This window comes from Dermacentor silvarum, chromosome 1 (genome assembly GCF_013339745.2).
Source record: "Dermacentor silvarum isolate Dsil-2018 chromosome 1, BIME_Dsil_1.4, whole genome shotgun sequence".
Taxonomy (NCBI): domain Eukaryota; kingdom Metazoa; phylum Arthropoda; class Arachnida; order Ixodida; family Ixodidae; genus Dermacentor; species Dermacentor silvarum.
This window is the reverse complement of record NC_051154.1, coordinates 120540744-120560254: the sequence shown is the minus strand read 5'-3', so window position 1 is coordinate 120560254 and position 19511 is coordinate 120540744. Positions and strand designations below refer to the sequence as shown.

The 19511-nt window shown below is 45.8% G+C and overlaps 1 protein-coding gene across 2 annotated transcripts in view; it reads left to right on the top strand.

Annotated features, from left to right (window-relative positions):
* LOC119435935 (uncharacterized) overlaps nucleotides 1-19511 on the top strand; it is a 167538-nt gene that overhangs the window by 133591 nt on the left and 14436 nt on the right. For both annotated transcript variants that reach the window (XM_049660887.1, XM_037702637.2), the window contains 4 exons: nucleotides 1492-1652; nucleotides 11597-11765; nucleotides 13860-14040; nucleotides 15821-15981. In XM_049660887.1, the coding sequence (XP_049516844.1) occupies nucleotides 1492-1652; nucleotides 11597-11765; nucleotides 13860-14040; nucleotides 15821-15981 (672 nt within the window). The remainder of the gene's footprint in view (nucleotides 1-1491; nucleotides 1653-11596; nucleotides 11766-13859; nucleotides 14041-15820; nucleotides 15982-19511) is intronic.

Genomic DNA, 19511 nt, shown 5'->3' with positions numbered 1-19511 from the left:
AATGCGTGCGGCGTTGGTGACTGTTGCCGGAGTCTCTGATATAAATAGGCCCTTGGTGCCGCAGCTAAACGTCGCCTCCCTTCCTTCCCCCCCCCCCCCCCCCCCCCGGCCTTTCGCGTGTCGGAAGAAGGCGCGTTTGCTCTACATATATGGTGATTGTAAAGGAGGAAAGAGACGCCTACTTCTGCAGCCCTTAAGAAAGCACGGAGCAGAACGCGCGTTTGTTCTCCGCCGTGGGTTTACTCCCCGTGAAAGCGCGCGTCCCTCGTACCTTTTCACTCGCACATACAGCGTTCGGCGGCGCGCGGCGACGATTTCATCTCGATTGACGTCATACGGAACCTCACGGCGACAGCAGAAATCTGCTTTGGAGTGGCCATATAATTGCTATCGCAATAATAAAAACGTGTTGATGTAGAAAGCATTTGTTTATTTATTTCTTGATACCCTCGATAGTTCGATATTCGGTTAATTCGGACATTTTTTCGGTCCCGTGAAATCCGAATTAACGAGGTTTTGCTAATGTAGCTGTGCCATTCTTGAACGCCGACAGCAGCGTCTTTTTACATGCGATCAGAGCGCGCAGGAAGCAGAGTTAAACAGTTACACGTGTCAACACAATGAGCAACCGGATGGAGGAAGGTGGCAGAGAGGGGCACTGGACTTTCCGCCATTATAGTTTTCTCACAACAGCTCTGCCATCCCGCTTTTTTTTCATGCAGCTTGGTTATAACAATTATCGGTCATAACAATGGAATTTTCGTGGCACTTGAACATTATTATAAGTGTGTTCGACTGTATCACTCAAGCTGTAACTTCTAGTACGCTGAAGTTTTATTTGTCATTTCCAATAGTGACATTCAAAAGGCAGATACAGGGGAGCTAAGGCCGCACATTTGCAGCCGACCACTTCGATGCGACAAGAAGAAAAAGTGGCGACAGATGCTGAGTGTGTTGGACTGTTGCAAAACGAAACGCGGTTAAAGGCAGAGGCACCACAGGTAACAAAAGACTCCATATGGTAGCCATTTCATGCTTACATCTACTCTCGATTACGGGAGAGCCTGCATTTTTTTTTAATTAGATTACAATAAAGATAAGTCTCCCCTTCCCTTTTTGTTGCTTCTCAATTTTGCCAGTTGGCCTAGAATCAATGCTGGCCTAGATTTAAGTAACGATAGTGTCCACTGCAGGTGTTCTTGTTTGCCACCCTTTGCGGCACGCCACTCAAGACCTTTGCCAGTTCTGCAGTGTTTGGCAAATGTTATTTCAGTCAACATTTAATGGCACAAGTAAACTGAAAAAAGGTTGCCACTTCCATTTTTTTTTTTTTTTTTTCAATTCTTTCTTCTTCACCTCTTACTTTTTATCCCCTCTCTCCCTCCCTCCCTCCCCTTCTGAAAAAAACTTATGGAGCAGTTTGCTTGGAAATGTGTTCAGTGTAATTTGTTAAAACTGTGCATCTTTAGTTGTTCATTTCCTAACCTGCAGGTTCAAGCTTTTCTCCAAAGCTGGTTCCAGGAGTTAGCTACTCCTTCAAGTCTCCGATGTTCCCTAACCAGTATCCACTGAATAGCACCCGCTCATGGACTTTTGACGGAGCAGGCATTGGCGGATTTCACTTGACCTTCTCATCTATGGACATTGCACAGGCATGTTATGCTTAAAATGCTTTTTTTCTTTCTCATTTCCTCTAGAACTTCTATATCTTCTATATCTTATGTAAACAAATGCTTTTGAGTAAGGGGTTTCCTGTGACAATATTGTGCAAATTATTGCGCAAACTTTAAGGTTATCTGAAATTCCTCAAGTGTAACATTCACAAAACCACTAAAATTTATAAAGATATCAGTCAATCTAATACAACCAGAAGGTCACATGATTATAACTTCATTGTGCAAGTTTCATGTTGATAAGAGCATTGCTGCAACAGGTTAACCCATTCTTATATTAAATCTGACAGATACCAGTCAATTCTAAACTTGGGAAAGGCAGCCAGCCAATGGCCAAACAGCTCTTACAAGAAAAAAGTTTTTTAAATTTGGCCCCAAAGCAACTTGTCATTTATCTTGCAGCTACTTCTGTTTGCATAACACTATGATAAAAAATGACTGCCCGGCTAGGAAGCGCTTCTTCATATCAGTCGTTATATAGGTCTCTCATTACTAAAAAATTACAAATTTCAAATGCTCACTAGTATGTTATGAAGGGGGGACACTGCTATTCAAATAATGTTCATCATTTTGATCATCAATATTAATGATACTTTGCAGTATTATTAAGATTCCTGTGCTCATTTCGAATATGCAATTAGCTTTGCTGTAGGGGAATTAGCTCCAAAGATAATTAACATTTCACTTCCATTGTTTAAGGCCACATTGGAAAATAAATGGCACATTAAAAAAATTATTTGTAAGGCATGGTTAGATAGCATAGAAAGTGAGGAATGAAGGATAGCAAGCACTTTTTTTATCTGACCATTAATATATATTTTACAGCCCATTGAATATAAGACCACGAAATATGGCAACCATGTGGCAGAACATGCAGCAATATAAATAATTTCCAAAATGAAAACAAAGAAAATTGCTTGCCATACTTCACAGGGTACACATTAGGCTCCATTCTGCAAAAAAAAGAAAAAAAAATTATTTCGATCTGTTCTTGGTGATGAAATATAGATGCTTGAATATTGGATGGAGCCCAAAATTTGCATTTTGAGAAAAGTACAAAAAGCAACGCAATAAATATGAGGGGACATGGCATCCAGAACAAACATTTTTGTTATTAGCTCTAGACACATGAAACTTTCAGGACACATTTAATCTTGTGTGCTGATTACAAATATACAATTAGTCTTTTTTCGGAGTAAATAAAAAAAATTTGAATTCTTCTTGTGTGAAAATTTGGGATGCGATTTGCGAAAAATGTACTGCAACAAGATAGCCAAAAGTAAGCAGGTATGTTCCCGGATGTTCAAAGACTGCAAGTTATCATTTTTATGTTTGTATCTGTACTTTAGCTGAAGTTACGAATCTAATGTTGCAGCTTACCAAATGTGAATTCTTTTTGGTGATTTCTACTGGATTTCAAAATATTGCAGTGTCCTAAGACACTAAATCGTAGTTTTTGTGTACTCTGACTCACCAGCATTCACACACAAAAAAAGAATGACGAGAATTAGAATGAGTAGAAGGGAGAGAGTGCCGATCCTAAAATTTGACATTTGAGGGGGGGGGGGGGATAAAAAAAAACGAGAAAATATAAATTTCAAGCTTAAAAAGCGGGAAGTAATAATTACACACAATATAATTAAAAACATGCAAAAATACTTACGCCGATGTTGACATTAGGCGCAACTATAGGCTGTAACAGGATCTGGAATGCACGAACACGAACCCGTGTGCGCGCAAGAGACGTGGGAATAGAGGCATCGGCACATCGTCTGCCGTCTCCGAAGTAAAACTACACACAAGGACAAAGGGCAATGTTTAGCTTCGCTGTGTAGGAAGCAGACACAGCTTGCACTTCGCTTTCCATGGACGCGTGTCCGGTTTCAAACTTTTTTTATTTAGAGGGTCGATTTGCTGCTTACGTTCCTAATATGATCAACAAAGAAATGGCGGATCAACACTTTTCAAAGTAGGCTTACTGGCAGGCCTAGTAGACAAGCGCTGTGCTGGCAATGTCAGGGCAGTAGTTGCCATAGCAACGGCCAATCGGAAAGCGCCTCTCAGTGTACTGACGCACTGAGCCACTAGGAGGGCCGCATGCATTGCGAGCTTCGTCAGACCAGCCCCTGATTGTTTTACGTTTGCACTTTTTCTATGCTGCCATCGTCGGCAAGGGTGCGGGGGACAGAAAGGCGCAACTTTAAACTTTCGAACGATACCAAGATGGCGGCACGCAGCAGCAGGAAAAACGAAAAAGAACTCCGTGGTTTCTGCGTAATTTTGGGCTCCTTTCTTGCCGTCCGCGCTGACACAATAATTTTTTTCAGACATTTAGGGTGTGTTTTTTGGAAAATCGTTTTGATACGGTGTAGATTAGGCATTATATAGATGCTGAAACAGGTAGTTCCGAAAAATTGATTTTTTTCTCGATTTTCGGTTTTTAAGACCCGTGTCCCCCTAACATGCCTGCCTTTCAACGAGCCATGTTGAAAACCACAATAATGGGGCTGCCACTTATAAAATGACAGCAAGCCAGTATGAATTTGCTAATGAGGTAGCACGGTTGACCTGCAAGTGCAGGGAACGCATTCAGGAACAGCTCCAGAGAAGATGGCCATCCTTGACCGAAAATTGTGATCAAACTGCCAATATGAACATTGTAGACACTATATTAAAGTACAGTTAATACCTCATTATAACGAAATTGCTTTACTTGAAATATCGCTTTATTTGAAATTTCTTCCGGTCCTGACCCAAACGCATGCATTTTAAGCAGCATTACTCGAACTGCACGAAGAGCTTGGCCCGCTTAGAGCGAAGTGGCAAGTGGAGGCATCACTGCCGCTCAGCGGCGGCAACTCTTTTGTGCATGCAGTGTCAAATTAATACCGCCGATGGATTAGTCTCATGCAGGCACAGAACAGGCCACAAAAGTACCAAACCCACGACCGATGACCACCTAGTAACAGGTACCAAGCGAGTGCCGAATGCTCCCAGCTGTTTACTGCGGAGTGAACTGAAGCTGTCAAATTCCATGGTGCAACATGCCCAAACTGTTAATCTCTGTCGCAATCACATTGCTGGTGTCCCTCGTGATAGAATCCCCACTCCTGACGCTTTGCAATGCCAGAAAACCGCAGTCTCTTGGATGCCAAAAAGTGGCCAAAAGACCGCAAGCAGACTTGCGCCGTAGCATTCCATGGGGTGCGCTCGACGAGCAAAGTTTTACCGCCATAAAAGCACTTCTGGCACTGAAACGTGCCTAAAAGCACAAAATAAGTGTCCCTCCAATTAAAAGTGCAATGTTTGATGCAAGGAGCTACGTTAATAAATTGGGAAGACGACCTTGGGGAAGCCGGTCTAGAAATTTGCTTGCCATTCGCCATAATCGATCTGCATCGCAATAAAACACCGCCCCTTGCTTCGTTGCACTTTTGACGGTGTAAATCAACCGATAACTTGCTGAAAACACGAAAAATCCTATCGTTTCCAGCAGCGAGTCGGGCTATCAACATGGCGGGTCAATGCAAGCTGGTTTTTCCCTGGCGATTTTCTCGAGCCGGTGATGCTCGATTCACGCCATCCGACTTTAGACAAGCAATCTAAATGCATGGTAGGGTCATTGAGTTTTGTTCCTTGACATTTGTCAATGGTGCGGACGCGACGGTGCATGAACACCGCCACTCAAACCGTGGAATTAGCACAGTGTCGTCGACAACGGTGCGCCGAACAACTCATTTTGCAAACTTCACGACTGCACACCTCGAGAAAAAATTGCCCAGTGATCATACAAAGCCCCTACTACAAAACTGTTCAGTTTTCATGATAGCGCTTCATACCCAATGCGCCGCAATGCCATGCATTACGGCGCTTTCCAGTACGATACTCTCGTAGTCTTCCGTGAGCTCCGCAACCCCCCAATAAAAGCGGCCACTGCCTTCCCCTCCTCATCCGCTCTCCATTCTACAAGCCGTTTTGATGGCAGTCACTCCTCTCACTTGCCCTCATGTCAACTCCTCGCCTCTTCCGGCCTGCCCTCCAGAGCACAATCTTCTACCAAGGGCTGCCCTTCCACGGTTCCTGCTTCTTGGTCTCGACTTCGATCGCCTTTCTTCCGCTACACATGAAGCCGATGGGAAGCCTGTCATTGCAACCGTTGCCATCACCAGCGCACACTGACGAGGAAAGCAAGATGCCCCGACGACATTTTGAAGCTTCTGCCTTCTGCGTCGCCTGCCGCGTTCAGTCGGCGCTTTGGCGCCGACGGCGCGTGCGTTTGGATCCATGCTGCAGGCCATGTGATTGTGTGTTATTCAGAGTGCTTCATTAGGCGTGCCTCGCTTGTGCTTTTGTGGTCTACAGTGATAAACAAATGGCTCCGTCAGTCTCCGGGCGAAAGTGTCCGACTTTGGAGCAGAAAGTTCTGCTGATAAAAGAAGTGGAAAAAGGCAGCCAGCAGAAAACTGACCTCGCGAAGCAATTCAGCATACCGCCGTCTACTTTATCAACTGTATTGAAAAACATGGCTACTGTGCTGCAGTGACGCACCGATGCGGGGGGGGGGGGGGGGGGGGGGTCGGGGGTTCTAACCCCCACCCCCCTGAGGTAAAGTTAACCCGAGTTAGTTTGCGCTGACCACGCGCGAGTGACAGCTTGTAACACGCACATTATTATTTTGGTGCTCTATCCACGCTATTACTGACATTCCTGAGTTCTCCCACTCCATCAGTCATAAGTGACCTCCTATTGCGACTCGGGGTCCGGGACGAGAGACGGAGTCTTGAAGCAGACGAAGAGTAGACGAAAGCTTTATACAATGTGTACAAATATGTACAGATATAGCAGGAATAGCTGGTAATAGCTGCCATTAGCTGGTGATAGCTGGTAAAAGCAGTAAGAGCGCACCAGACCGACGGGGCGGCCGGTGGCGACTCTCTGGCTTAACAATGGGCCGGTTCTTCCTTAAATCCCCTTGGCGGCGGCTCCTCGCCGACAGTTGCTGACGTCGCCCGCGCCGTATTGTGTCGTCATGTCCCCTTGGCGACTCGTCGAGAGGGCCCGGACGGGGCGGCTGCTGACACACCCCTGTCGTATTGTGTTGTCGCGTCCCCTTGGCGACTCGTCGACAGGACCCGGAGGGACGGGTGGCGATGATGGCAGGTGCTATGGCACAACACCTCCTCAGACACTGCCACCACTCATTGCTGCCACGATCGTTTAGGTAAGAGCTTCAACGGATGACCATGTGCACTGATCTGCAGACCGGCTTCTTGGCCCTATCAAGCTCTTTCAATACTCTGAGTAAAATGGGAAGAAATAAACATCCTCATCATCCTTGGTGTCATTATTATTATAATTATTAGGCATTTTATTTGCTGTTGGATTCCTCTGGCTAAAGCAAAGAAATTGCATATTATGCAAAGTGCTTGCCCCCCCCCCCGCCAAAGGTCCTGGGTGCACTACTGCTGTGCTGGATGGCTTTGGATAGAGCTTCTCAGTGAAGAGAAAGAGGAATTGCGATTCGCAATACCCCAAAGGGGAAGGTGCACTTCTACAGTGGCTGAAGAACACCAGGAGTGCAAATCTCCCCGTACATGGACCTGCACTTACTGCAAAAGCCGAAGCTCTCGCCCTCCAAATGGGCCATAAAGATTTCAAGTGCAGCAGTGGCTGACTTTAGCGGTTCAAGAAACAACATGGCGTGACTTCGAAGTCGATTGTTGGCGAAAGCGCAGCCGTGACACTGAAGACGTATGGCGCCAACATCGGCACCAAGCTCTACTTGAAAAGTATGAAGACAAAGACATCTGCAACCTAGATGAGGCTGCATTTTTCTACAAGATGCTACTGAATCGCACGTTCACTACCGCTGGCGGATCCTCACCTGGAGGAAAACAGCAAGGAGCGTGTCACGGCGCTCTTTAGTGCTTCCCCTGTTGATACTGGGGAAGGCAGAGAAGCCGTGGTACTTCTGATATGCAACTATTCCCAAGGAATGCATCTACAGAAGTAACAAGCGAGCATGGATGGCTGCTGCTATTTTTGAAGACTACATGCGCCTTCTGGATAGACAGTTCGACTTTTCATAATTTACAATTGTCCGAGCCACGGGAAGATCGAAAACCTCAAGGCAATCACTGTGGAATTTTTGCTTGCAAGCACAACCGTGGTACTGCAACCGATGGATCAGGGCATCATTGAGACCAACCAGAAGCTGTACCGCAAGGCTCTGCAAAAGGTACAACATTGAATTTCTTGGTGCGATCCATTTGCTGAACATTTCATGGAAAGAATTCGCACCTTCGAAGGTCGCCAATTGCTTTGCGCACGCCGGCTTTTCCCGCGCCGTCGTCAGCGACCCTGATGATGACTGGGCTTGCAGCGATCTGTACGAGGCTGTTTATAAAATTGCTTGCCAAGAGGTAGAAGGCGACTTCGAGACATTCGCGGTGGCTGGCGCTGCTGCTCCCGTGGTGAAGACAATTTACACTGTTGGTGACCCCGATGAGGACGAAAAGCCGGCGGAGCCACGTGAAGTGCCAACTATGATGCAGACACGGGAGTACCTACGTCTGCTCTGAAATAAGGTTGAATGCATGGGCGGGTACCACGGCCTCATGTAATGCTTGGTCAAATTGGAGCAGTAGTTGCTCACGCCCGTTAAGAACTTGAAACAGCCAAAGCTCACTGCCTTTTTTCCACCTGGATAAAGTTTTGCTTCACTGAATACATTGTATTGTGACTTCCTTGCAGTTGTGGCGCAATTAAAGCTCGACTGCTTTAGCTTTTCGCGAGTGGCCGGTTACCTTAAAAACCGGAATATAGGTCGAACTTTTTTTCAAAAAACCATTGCGAAAAGTCGACCCTCGTCTTATATACCGGATTGGCGGAAAAACTACGGAAGTCTTGCAACAATGGGCAGATGAAGTAAACAGCCGCATTCGCCATCGCATTCAGGCTGCTTTTACACATTTTGTTTCAAAATGAGCAGAAGCCGACAGCAATTCACCGTCGCCTTCAAGAAAAAGGCGATTGAGTATGCGGAAACCCTCGGCAACCTGCCAGGTTGCCGTGGGCTTCGTATCGTGCGACCATCGACCCGCGTGTTTGTCAGCACCTTATCATCACAGCACGGAGCAGCATTTAAATAAATACTGTCACCATTGTGCAACCGGCTGAATCGCATTTGTTTAAAGGTAAGGGTGTCTTTCGGTACTTTTGCCATTGAAAAATATTTTTTTCGTTTTTAGAATTGGTTAGTTGGGGGGTCGACCTATATTCCGGTTCGACCTATAGTACGGTTTTTACGGTATATCGAATTACTGCGACGACAGCTTGTCGACAACTGTATGACGAAAATGGCGGGACGACTACAGTATGACGAGAATCAGATCGCGAAGCTGGAATGACAACGATGGAAGAACCGCAATGGTATCATTAAAAAAAAAGTATTGCAGTTTTGCCATAAGGGCGAAACAATGAATGCGATAGCAACATGTTAGGATATTACATGAAGTGTAAGACTCGTAGCTGTAGTGGCAGTATGAATTAAAGTAAACATAAGCTAAGTAAAAACGAGCTGTTGTGCTAGGGGTCCTCTGTTTGAATCCTGCCATCAGACAATTTAATTCCACTTAAGTTTATTAATTCCAGCCAACGTCTTTCTTAGCGACTTTACCGCCACTTTTCTGTATCGGGTACGTTAAACCTTTTTCCTGGGCTGATCCCGGATGTTGTGCACAGCTGCGCCACTAAAAAGACATCATTCTTTCGTTTGAGCTCTATTATTATTTTGCACTTTTAATATCTGAGTCTAAGAAGATTTAAGATAAAAGGCATGTACTGTCACTGTTTTGGTTTATGACATTTCTTTGTAGGCTGCCATTCTCAAAATTCTGAGGAATAATTTTGTCAAGAATGTAAGACCTGGTACGAGCAACTTTAGTGATATTATGGTGTGGCAACGTAACCTGCATATACCACATGTCATATAGCATGGCGTACCAGTGGCGCACCGACGGGGGGGGATTCGGGGGTTGTAACCCCCCCCTGAGGCCGACTTAACCCCCCCCCCCCTTTTGTTTAACCCCTTTTCTTTCCTTACGCATTTGAGTGCTGCAACTAAGATGTAAGACGCGCAATCGTCTGCACACTCGTAAAAAGCGCATTTTTTGACAATTTCCTGTAAATAAATCGAAATTAGTGCTGTATAGATGGTATTGGCAAACTGTCAACCCCCCCTGGCAGAGATCCTGGGTGCGCTACTGTGGCGTACATACATATACTGTGGGGATGCGCGACTCTCCCGCATCCCCTGATGTTGTTTTCTCCACATGGCTCCCGTCTCCTGTAATCCGGCTTCGCCACGTGGCTTTACGGTCGGTGTGGTTGCGGCGTATTGCAGGAGATGGCGCTATGTTGCGTTGCTAACACCACCTAACGGATACTTGGGCTCAAATGGGAAAAGGCGCTTCCTCTTCAAAGTGGGGTCGGTGAGTGATGAGGACTTTCCGCGCGTGTGCCGATCCACGCTTCGCGAGACCGTCTCGCGAGGCTAGGAGCAGGACATGGGAATGTACAAACACGAATCGTTCGAACCTGCCACCGTTCACGTGACCAAACACGTGAACGAATAGGCAATTGGTGTCTAGCATGTGGGCGAACATATTAGCTCGCTATCCGGTCGCGGTGAGTCGTACTTCCTTGATTTGTCACACGCCCATGTCAATGTTCTGTGCGTAGTAATTCGGCTAGCAGGCATTAGTTTAAGAAAGGTGCAATAAGTGCCCTTTTGATTGTTTGCACTTCTGTGTTGTCGTTCCTTTGTCCCAAGAGCATGTGAGAGACCCCACAATACCTAAATATATATGGAACGTCATGGTTACGCCGACCGCAAAAATTCGCTTGGAGTGTCCATATAGTTGCTATCGCAATAAAAGCGTGCCGTACAGTGGGCATAGTTGATCACTGGTACCGTTTTGTCTGTGGCCGAAGAGCGCTGCTAATGTAATATTATCTGTGCAGTGTACAGCTGCTGTGTCGTGGACTGCCTGCCTTGACTTTCCCATAAACCAACCAGCACCACAGACCTAAAATTTGCATAGGGCTGCAGTTAGTATAATCTTCAGTTTTGTGGAGTTGCAAAAAGCATGTCCGGTCCTAATTCGGGCCCGACTCGAGCCCGAAGCTCCTAGGCCCAAGCCCGGACCCGTGTAGTGCTCTTATGCAGACTTCATGCAGGGAAGTGCCAGGCTTGTTTTAAGCAGAACTGGCACTGAATTGGCATGATGAGTTCACAATGTGCAGGGTAAATCGGGTGGACCTCATGTCTGGCAAGTTGGTTGTGCATCTGGCTTGTGATACTACGCCACACCTCAACAGAACCTCTTGGGAACTTGTTGGAGGTGGCTGGTATTAAGATTAATATATGTAGGATGACAAGCAGAATTGTGCCAGATGTTGCCCCGTTCTTGTCATTTTGTCACTGATGAAAACTTTTTCTGAACTACAGTGATGCTTTCAGCATTTTGAAGAATTAATTTGTCACTTTAGCTTGACCTAGTGCATGCCTTCAGTGCCCATATATGGCTTCAAGTATCATGCCGTAACTTCATGATGTGCATGTTCAGTGGTGTGATGCTGTATGTGCACGAATCTCGAAACTGGTGTCATTCGTTTTAAGCGAGTTTGCCTAGTAAACACACCAGCTACAATTCATAAATTGCAATATATGCAGTAAGGAAATTTTAATTACATTCATGGATAATGTGTAGTAAAATATATATATATATTTTTTTTTTTCACATATCAGATCATTGTAGTGAAAAGATACGGCTACAGCAACAAACGATACCAGTTATGTGTGTATTAGTACTGGCATAGGAGAGAGTTGTGCATAAATGATTCACTTTTTTATGCTTCAGGGCCATACCTTAAACCTTGCAAGTGGTAACCAGTCTGTACCATTGGCAGGGTCTACCCTTCCTGCTGATATCGTCCTCGAAAAGTCAAAATTGTATGCAGAGTTTTCAGCCCCTGTTCATCAAGGATATGCAACTGGTTATGGATTTGATGCACTTCTAACACCACTTGGTGAGTGTCATGCCATATTTTCATTTTTTGTCGGGTAGTGATGATTTTTATATAGCAGGGTTTTCTGAATATTCTGTTCTACTACCTTTCACTGAGTACCACACCTCCTCTAATGACATGCTTATCCAGAGCCTCTCAGTGAGTCATTTGAATGATTACATACAGTGGCAAGTGAAGATCACAGATTTGTTGCTGCCTGCTCGCAAAAAAAATTTGTCTGGGGGGGAAATTATGTAGGAAAAGATTGCTGAAGTGTTCCTCATTCACTGAATATATATTATAAAGTTAAACCTGCTTATAACGAAACTCCATACAATGAATTCCTGGATATAACAAAGTTTTTCTATTCCCCGCCGTTACTCCAAAGAAGCACATGCATTTGAGACCTCTGCGTAACGAACTGGCAACGGGAGACCCCCTCGAAATATTGAATTTTCTCCGCCGACAACCTAGACATTTCGCACCAAATTTTGTCATTTTTGCGCGAGCAGCAACCGGAAGCACCTTCTCCGCCGCGACGAAATGCGAAGCGAGCACACGTGTGCGTGCGTGCAAGCGTGTGCGAGGCGGGCCTGCATCCCTCGACCCGGCGATCTTGCCGCCGCGGGCGTGACCTTACCCCTCCCTTCATTCAAACCTGATCCTGCCGCTTGCTGCAGCTGGCCTAGCCTGCCAAGCCGGCACTCTCCTTTTCCAGTTGATGTTGCCGATGTGCTGGCAGACGCTGTGACACATCACACTCGATGAGCGCGGACACGCGCTGTCAAACGCTGGCAGTGTGTGGAAGCGTCGCTGCAGAAGCGAGCGAAGTGACCTTCGTTCTGTTGTCTATCACTTCAACGCAAAATGAGCGCCGAGAACACAGCACGCACAAAACTATGAGCCGCCGACGCACCTACACTGCCTAGACTCTGCCCCAACGCAGATCGCTTTCAAGATACGGCCCGCGCGGCACCGCACAGTACACAGTTGATGCCAGAGTACAGTACACCCATAGAGAATGGTACAACGCCGCCCGCTATCCCTTGCCCCTCGCTCCCTCGCCGGTGCCTCAAGCGCAACGGAAGAAGGTGCGCTTCCTCCCTGCTTTTCTTTCTTGCAAGCGCTAAATTTAGCCGCGGTCATCGGCTCCCCTCACACGTTTTCACTCGCACAGACAGCATATGGCACGCGGCGACTGCGTTATCGCTCTTGGACTTTATACGGAACACCTATGAGCCAAAACCAATTTTAGGGCCACACCGCGTCATAGACACCATCTTTAGATAGCAAATACGGATCTCAAGGGCCATACTTTTGCTGGCGGAAACCGAAAATATGTTATAGTTGTTGCCCCCGGCACTTTGGGTGGCCAATGCCATCGTCAAGCCACCAAGCCAAGCAACATGAAAAGTCAAAACGGCCACTCGGGCCGGCGCGGGGTGACAGTTCGCAACGTATGATGCGGGAACGGTCCCACATTTGCGACGCAACAGCTGCGTTACCAATGCATTGGGTTCTATGGGAGCTCCGCCGGGACTGGTCGAAAATGAAGTAACAGCCGGGAAAACGCAGCACCCGGGAATGTAACAGCGGGGGTTCTACTGTAACAGTATACGACGCTACGACGCCATCATGAGGCTCACTCTTCGTTTCCGATGCCTCATGCTTGTGCGAAACGACACGCGTCCACGCATCCAGTACCTGGTGTGACATTCCAAGGATGAGTGATTCAAAGAAAACTGAAAAACGGGTGCGCGTTACAATCGAGGACGTGTTAGAATCAAGTAAATACAGTAAGCGTTTCTTTTTCGAATTTTCGTTCCGAACCTGCATATAACGAAATCCTCTTTATAACGAAGTTTTTTGGGAATTCGTCAATTTCGTTATATCCAGGTTTAACTGTACTCTTTTAAAAACGGCGGATTTCATTTTATTAACTGTCAAAGTACCCACACGCTATAACATCACATGTCCCTCGAATGAAAACATGGGGAGTCATGAATTTTATTATGTCCACATGCTGGCAGCTCGTGTGTCAGTGTTCTTTTTCTATTGCAGTTTGGGAGCAATCAGTTTTCCTGTTTTGTGTGCTTGCTTTGTTTGTGTTGACAGATATCGTCCAGGTTGTTGGTAAAGAAAGTGGTCAAGTGGCGACGCCATCATACCCAGCCCTCATCAATGACAGTAAAACTATAATGTGGTCTGTCTATGTTCCTAACTTTGAACCCAAGAAGATGTCCGTCGCCATTCTGTTCAACGTGTCCCATCTGCACAAATCCGCAAAAGCTCCAGGGTAAGATGAGAGGCTTAATACCGCATAACTTCTGTTACAGTAAACCTGTTATTTCAGCTGCCCCTTTCTAATTTTGTGTCCCGGTACTTGGCAGGTCTGCAGCAGCGCACCGCCACCTGCAGTACCTTGCTTGCGTTATCAATGTACAGCCCCCCACATTTTTAGCTATATTGTGCGAGAACACTATAATAGGGTCGTACGTCGTCCTGAAGGGAACATCGCATTAGACAACTCTTCCACGGGAGAGTGCTTAGTGCACTTAAGAGTACTTGTGCCGGTCTCGCTAATTATTGCCGCTTAATAGTGCTAAAATGATGCGTGTAGACGCTCGCACGATATAGGTAAAAACGCAGGAGGCTGTCCCTTGCACGCTGTCTGCACCATTTCGTGTCACTGCAGCGCTGTCGTTTGTACTGACAGGATCACGTGTCATAACACTGATAATGACACCGGGCTTCGTGGAGATGAGCAAGTGGCACAACGCTTACGCATACTTAGACAACTCCCAGAGGACTTACTGCATGAATTTCGATAGCATTTAATTGATTTTAACGCATGCTCTCTTTTCCAAAAAAGTTTGTCCTAAAATTGCTTGCGTGTTCCAATGCGATATGACGCAAAAACCACAAACATGTTTGCAACAGCCTACCGTCAGAACCAGTCTAGCCAGTGTCATTGCCATCACAAGAAGGTGACCATGGATAGCTAGAGAAAATCTCACATAGCATGAGAATGATGACTCATTGTTTTCATTCTGAAAGTGCCAGGAGCGGTACTTTCTGTAGATCATTTTTGTGATATTATGGCATGCTGGTTTGCCAACTGCAGTCCAACCAAGCAAAGCTGCAGGCCAAAACATGCACGCCGTTGGTGGACTTTTCGTTTGCGAAGGGTACTGCATGTGGATCTGTACTCCACTACTGTGGCCATCAGTCTAGCCCGTGTGTCCAATTTCGCGCACGTTGCTGCCAGACTTTTCAGACTTCTTCACTTCTATAACCAATACTAGAAAAAAAATGGGCCATAGCTACCAAAATTTTGGAAGCAGTACTGGATTTTGCTTGATTTTTCGGACGTGACATGTGCAATGTCGCAAATATACACAAACATGGTCACCATGAACAACAGGTTGTCGCCGGTCACCTTGCTTTCATGCGATGTTAAAGTGAAGCTTTCTTTGAGGTGTCCGACAGGTTTTGGTGCTGCATTAATCGAAAGGCGTGGAGTAAGATTTGCTGATAGTGTCATCCCACTGCGGGCAACACTATCAGCTACGTTTGAAGTGGAGGCGAAAGCTTCGCTACGCATCGCCGATTTGAAGACATCAACACGGCATGATACCGTATATTTGATCACCAACTCTCAAATTCAACAAAGTTAAATTTTTTTTCTCATTAAAAGCTGTTTGAAGGCTGCGGAGAATTCAACAGCAGAACATTGTTAAATTTTGGCTGATCATGTTTCCTTTTCTTAGTTTACCTTTGTCACTCTGGCATTAATTTTTTTCAGACTGTCATGATTCCTGTAAAGGTGGTTTCATATCATTGTGCTGTAAATTTTTTGTTTTAACTAGTGCTGTCTTCTGTAAGCAAAGCCAATTGCTACCTTGCTTTAGTGCAGCACTTCTGTGTGCAAACATTTATGCAACTCCCTGGTTTGTGTTAGATCCTAACATAATCAGGTTGTAAAGTAGAAATTTATAACTGTTCGCAGATGTGTTGTTCTGAAGAGCACTGTATAATAAATGTTCTCTCTCTCTCTCTCTTTACTACTAATGAAGGACTCTGACTGTGTATGATGGGAACAGTGTTAGGAGCCCTGTACTGGGCAATGTGACAGGAGAAAACCTGCTGAGCCGTACTGATACAATCCTGGTGAAGTTCGTCACTGTGGCAGGAAATGAATCTGGTGCTGCTCTGCAGCTCAATTTCACCACTTACAGTAAGTTATGTATTCTTCTTTTAATTTTTATGGGTGTTTGGGCATTAAGATTGTCTATTCGAATCTATACAAATACAGTCAAATCTCATTATAACAAAGTCGTGTCAGCCACAAAAATTACTTCGTTATGTCCAATATTTGTTATAAGCATACATGCAGGTATCCGAAATACATATAGGAATCCGCAAAAAAATAAGAAAAAAAAAAGAAGTTTAGCAGAAATGCAAATGGGGTGCCATACTATGCACAGGAACAACAATAGTTAACATGCACGCACTCTCCGCTGCTGTGAATACACGACCATGTGATCGGTCTTTTCGCACTGTACCGACGTGTTGGTTTGCCAACTGCAATCCAACCAAGCAAAGCTGCAGGCCAAAACATGCACGCCGCTGGCAGAATTTTCGTTTGCGAAGGGTACTGCATGTGGATCTGTACTCCGCTACTCTGGCCATCAGTCTAGCCCGTGTGTCCGATCTCGCGCACGCCGCCGCCAGACTTTTCAGACACGGAGGGGACTGCACGTGGATCCGTGCTCTGCTTCTACAACCATAAGTCTAACCCATGCACTTGATCTCACGCTTGATTGCTGATGAGGTGTACGAGTGTGAGCATATTGGCGGCAAGTTTCCTCAGGAGAGAACACTCCATTGAAATAAATCATGAAGCAAATTTCATATTCACGTCATTGTATCCAATAATTCATTATACCCGTGTTTGCTGTATCAAGGTTCGATTGTACTCAAGAAAGAAAAAAAAAACAGGATATCGAATATTTGTTCATGTCTAAGCAGACTGACCAAACGCCTTCACAACTTGACATACAGTCAATTGAGGATCTTGTTAATGATAAACAATTTTCAGTTATCTGACACGTCATACCAATAGCAGTAATAAAACAAGAGCAGCACATCACCAAATGCATGTGGAGTGTTGTGTTCAGTGAAGGAACCATGGGTAATATGTATGTTTAAAGGGATTTCATGGGTCATGCTATATTAAGTGTTGTTAGCCTTTATAACTGAGGACAAACAAATAATTAACAATTTTGAATAGTGAATCCGCAAATCGAATAACAAAATCTAATCAGTTCGTACTTGAAATGTCAAATACAGTAATACGCTGTTAACTCGAAGTAGTAAAAACTGGAAAAAATGTCCAGTTAAGCGGAGTTTCAAGATAGCCAAATTCACAAAAATATAAGCATAACCACCGCGTAAAGCCAAGATGACGCCTTTCCAATATGGCGCTGGTAACCGCTGACTTCCTCACAAAAGCTCAATGTACCAGGAGCGGTACTTTCAGTAGATAATTTTTGTGATATTATGTGCGACCCAGCAACCGACACGTTGGTCATGTATAGGCAACGGCAAACCTCGGACATATAAGCCAGTGATTCCACTCCTGCGCCAACTGCGCCAAAGTGCGCCAATTGGGATTTACTGCGCCATCCTGATACAATCGACGAAAATTGCGCCTAACAGTCTCGAATTTGACGGCGTCTATCGCCAATTGCACCACCGGGCAATTAAAGCGTTCAACGTGACGATAGGGCGAGCCTTAGTTGCAACCTTAGCTGCAAACGGGAGACGAGAAAGCTCTAGTGCATACGTCCCAATTAAGGTCACTGGAACCTGGAAAGTACTGCAGCCCTTTTCTCTTAGCCGCCGCGCTGCCGATTGGTCAGTTGCTGTCAGGTGATCACTTTCCACTATAGATGGCGGATCTAAGCCGCGCCGGAGGAGATAAGCAGACAGACATCGCTCGCACACGCCGTGCGTAGGAGTCATCAACGAGGTCAGATTTTGCATTTTGTATAATTTAGTGTATGTGTAACTTTCGTAGACTTAAAACAAAATGAAAGGAAATGCCCGGGTGCAGCAACCGCCGGGAGTCCGGGAAAGCGCTTTTCGCGATACCAGTTAAGCGGAAAGAGCGGCAGCAAGCGCCGTGCTATCTCTGGCTGCACCGGATAAAGAGCGGCGACAAGTTCACTCCCACTTGGTGAACTTGTTGATATCGCAAAGCTGAGAAGCTCCTTGCGGTATATCATTGAACTCCCTAAATGCCATAATGTGATGGAAAAGCTTCTTCGCGCATTTGCTTTGAAGACTGCGGTTTACCTTGAGTAAACAAAGCGAGGAGGTGCTCAGAAATATGCAGAACCGAGCAAAATGTGGCTCGAAAAGCGACGGAATACGGGCGGCTGTGTCAAAAATAACAAAGTGTAGTGAGAAAACCACTGCAATAAAGATCGATCGACCTGTCAATGTTGAAATTTAAAATATAGATTTTCTCGTGTGTTGTTTAAAACAACACGAACATGACCTGGTTAATTCTGTTTTAGCATCCCTTTTCTTGTAGTGCAGTCAGGGACCGTTTATTTTCGTAGAAGTAGATCTGTATGAAACATTTCATGCGCGGTTAAATCAGTAGCCACGTTAGAAAGCGATAATATCCACGCATATAAACGATTCGTGGCAGCGCTTGATACCTTGTCATCCGAAAAAAAAAAAAATCTTGTGTGACACACGAGCATCGGGATCGCTTTGCATTTAGAACGGGTGGCGCACATTTCAATGCTTCACTTTCCGAGTACAGTAGCCGACCGATTTTCCGGACTTCGCGGGGACTGAAAAATCGAGCAGTCCGAAAAATTCGCCCCCCCCCCCCCCCTCCCCCCAAGAGAAAAAAATTATGAGGCCTAGAGCGGCTTAAGAAAAATGTGCCACTTTCGCCCAAAAGGCGGAGCATCAATTGCGATAGCAAATTAATAGACAGCGATACGAAGTAAGGATGTTAGTTTTATCGGCCGTATAAAGTTGTAAATATGCGCTTACTAACTAAATAAGCACGGTGTCACGCGTGCACAGGTTACATGAACACATCTCGCTCGATGACCGCGGGCAAATTGACCTTCGCGCTGTCTATTCTCTCGCTTCAATGCGAACGTCGAAAAAAAAAGAAAAAAACGGCGCATACGAAGCTACTGGCACTCGGCGCGCGCCCTTTGTACCCATCGCAGATCGCGGGCACACACTTCGGCCACATAGCAGATCGCTTTCAAGATACGGTGCCTGCACGACAGCTACATCGGCAGCAGCCGCAAGAGCAGAATGCAACTCCCCACCGTCTCCGCCGCCTTCACCCTGTGCCCCGCGAGCAAACGAAGTCCGCGCGCGCCTCCGGCCGCCTTCCTCTCTCGCGTGCGTGAGATTAAATTGTGGTTGCTGGCTGACCCTTGCAAGCTTTCACCCGCACACAGCGTACGGCGCAACCGAAACTTCGAAAAAAAAAGAAAAACGGATTCCGCTTAAGTGATATGACGATAGTGCCGAGCTGACCTAACAAAAGAAAGAAAAAAAAATGAAAAGCAAGTGCAGATTTTGGAAAATTTTGTCGGCCAAGGAAGAGCGGGCATGGCCTCAGAGACGAGGGGATAGCATGCATTTACTAATCTTGAAGGCTATACAGGGGGGCACTGGAAGCCAAGCCTGGCCAAGCCAGCGGAAAATCCAACATGGCGGCCT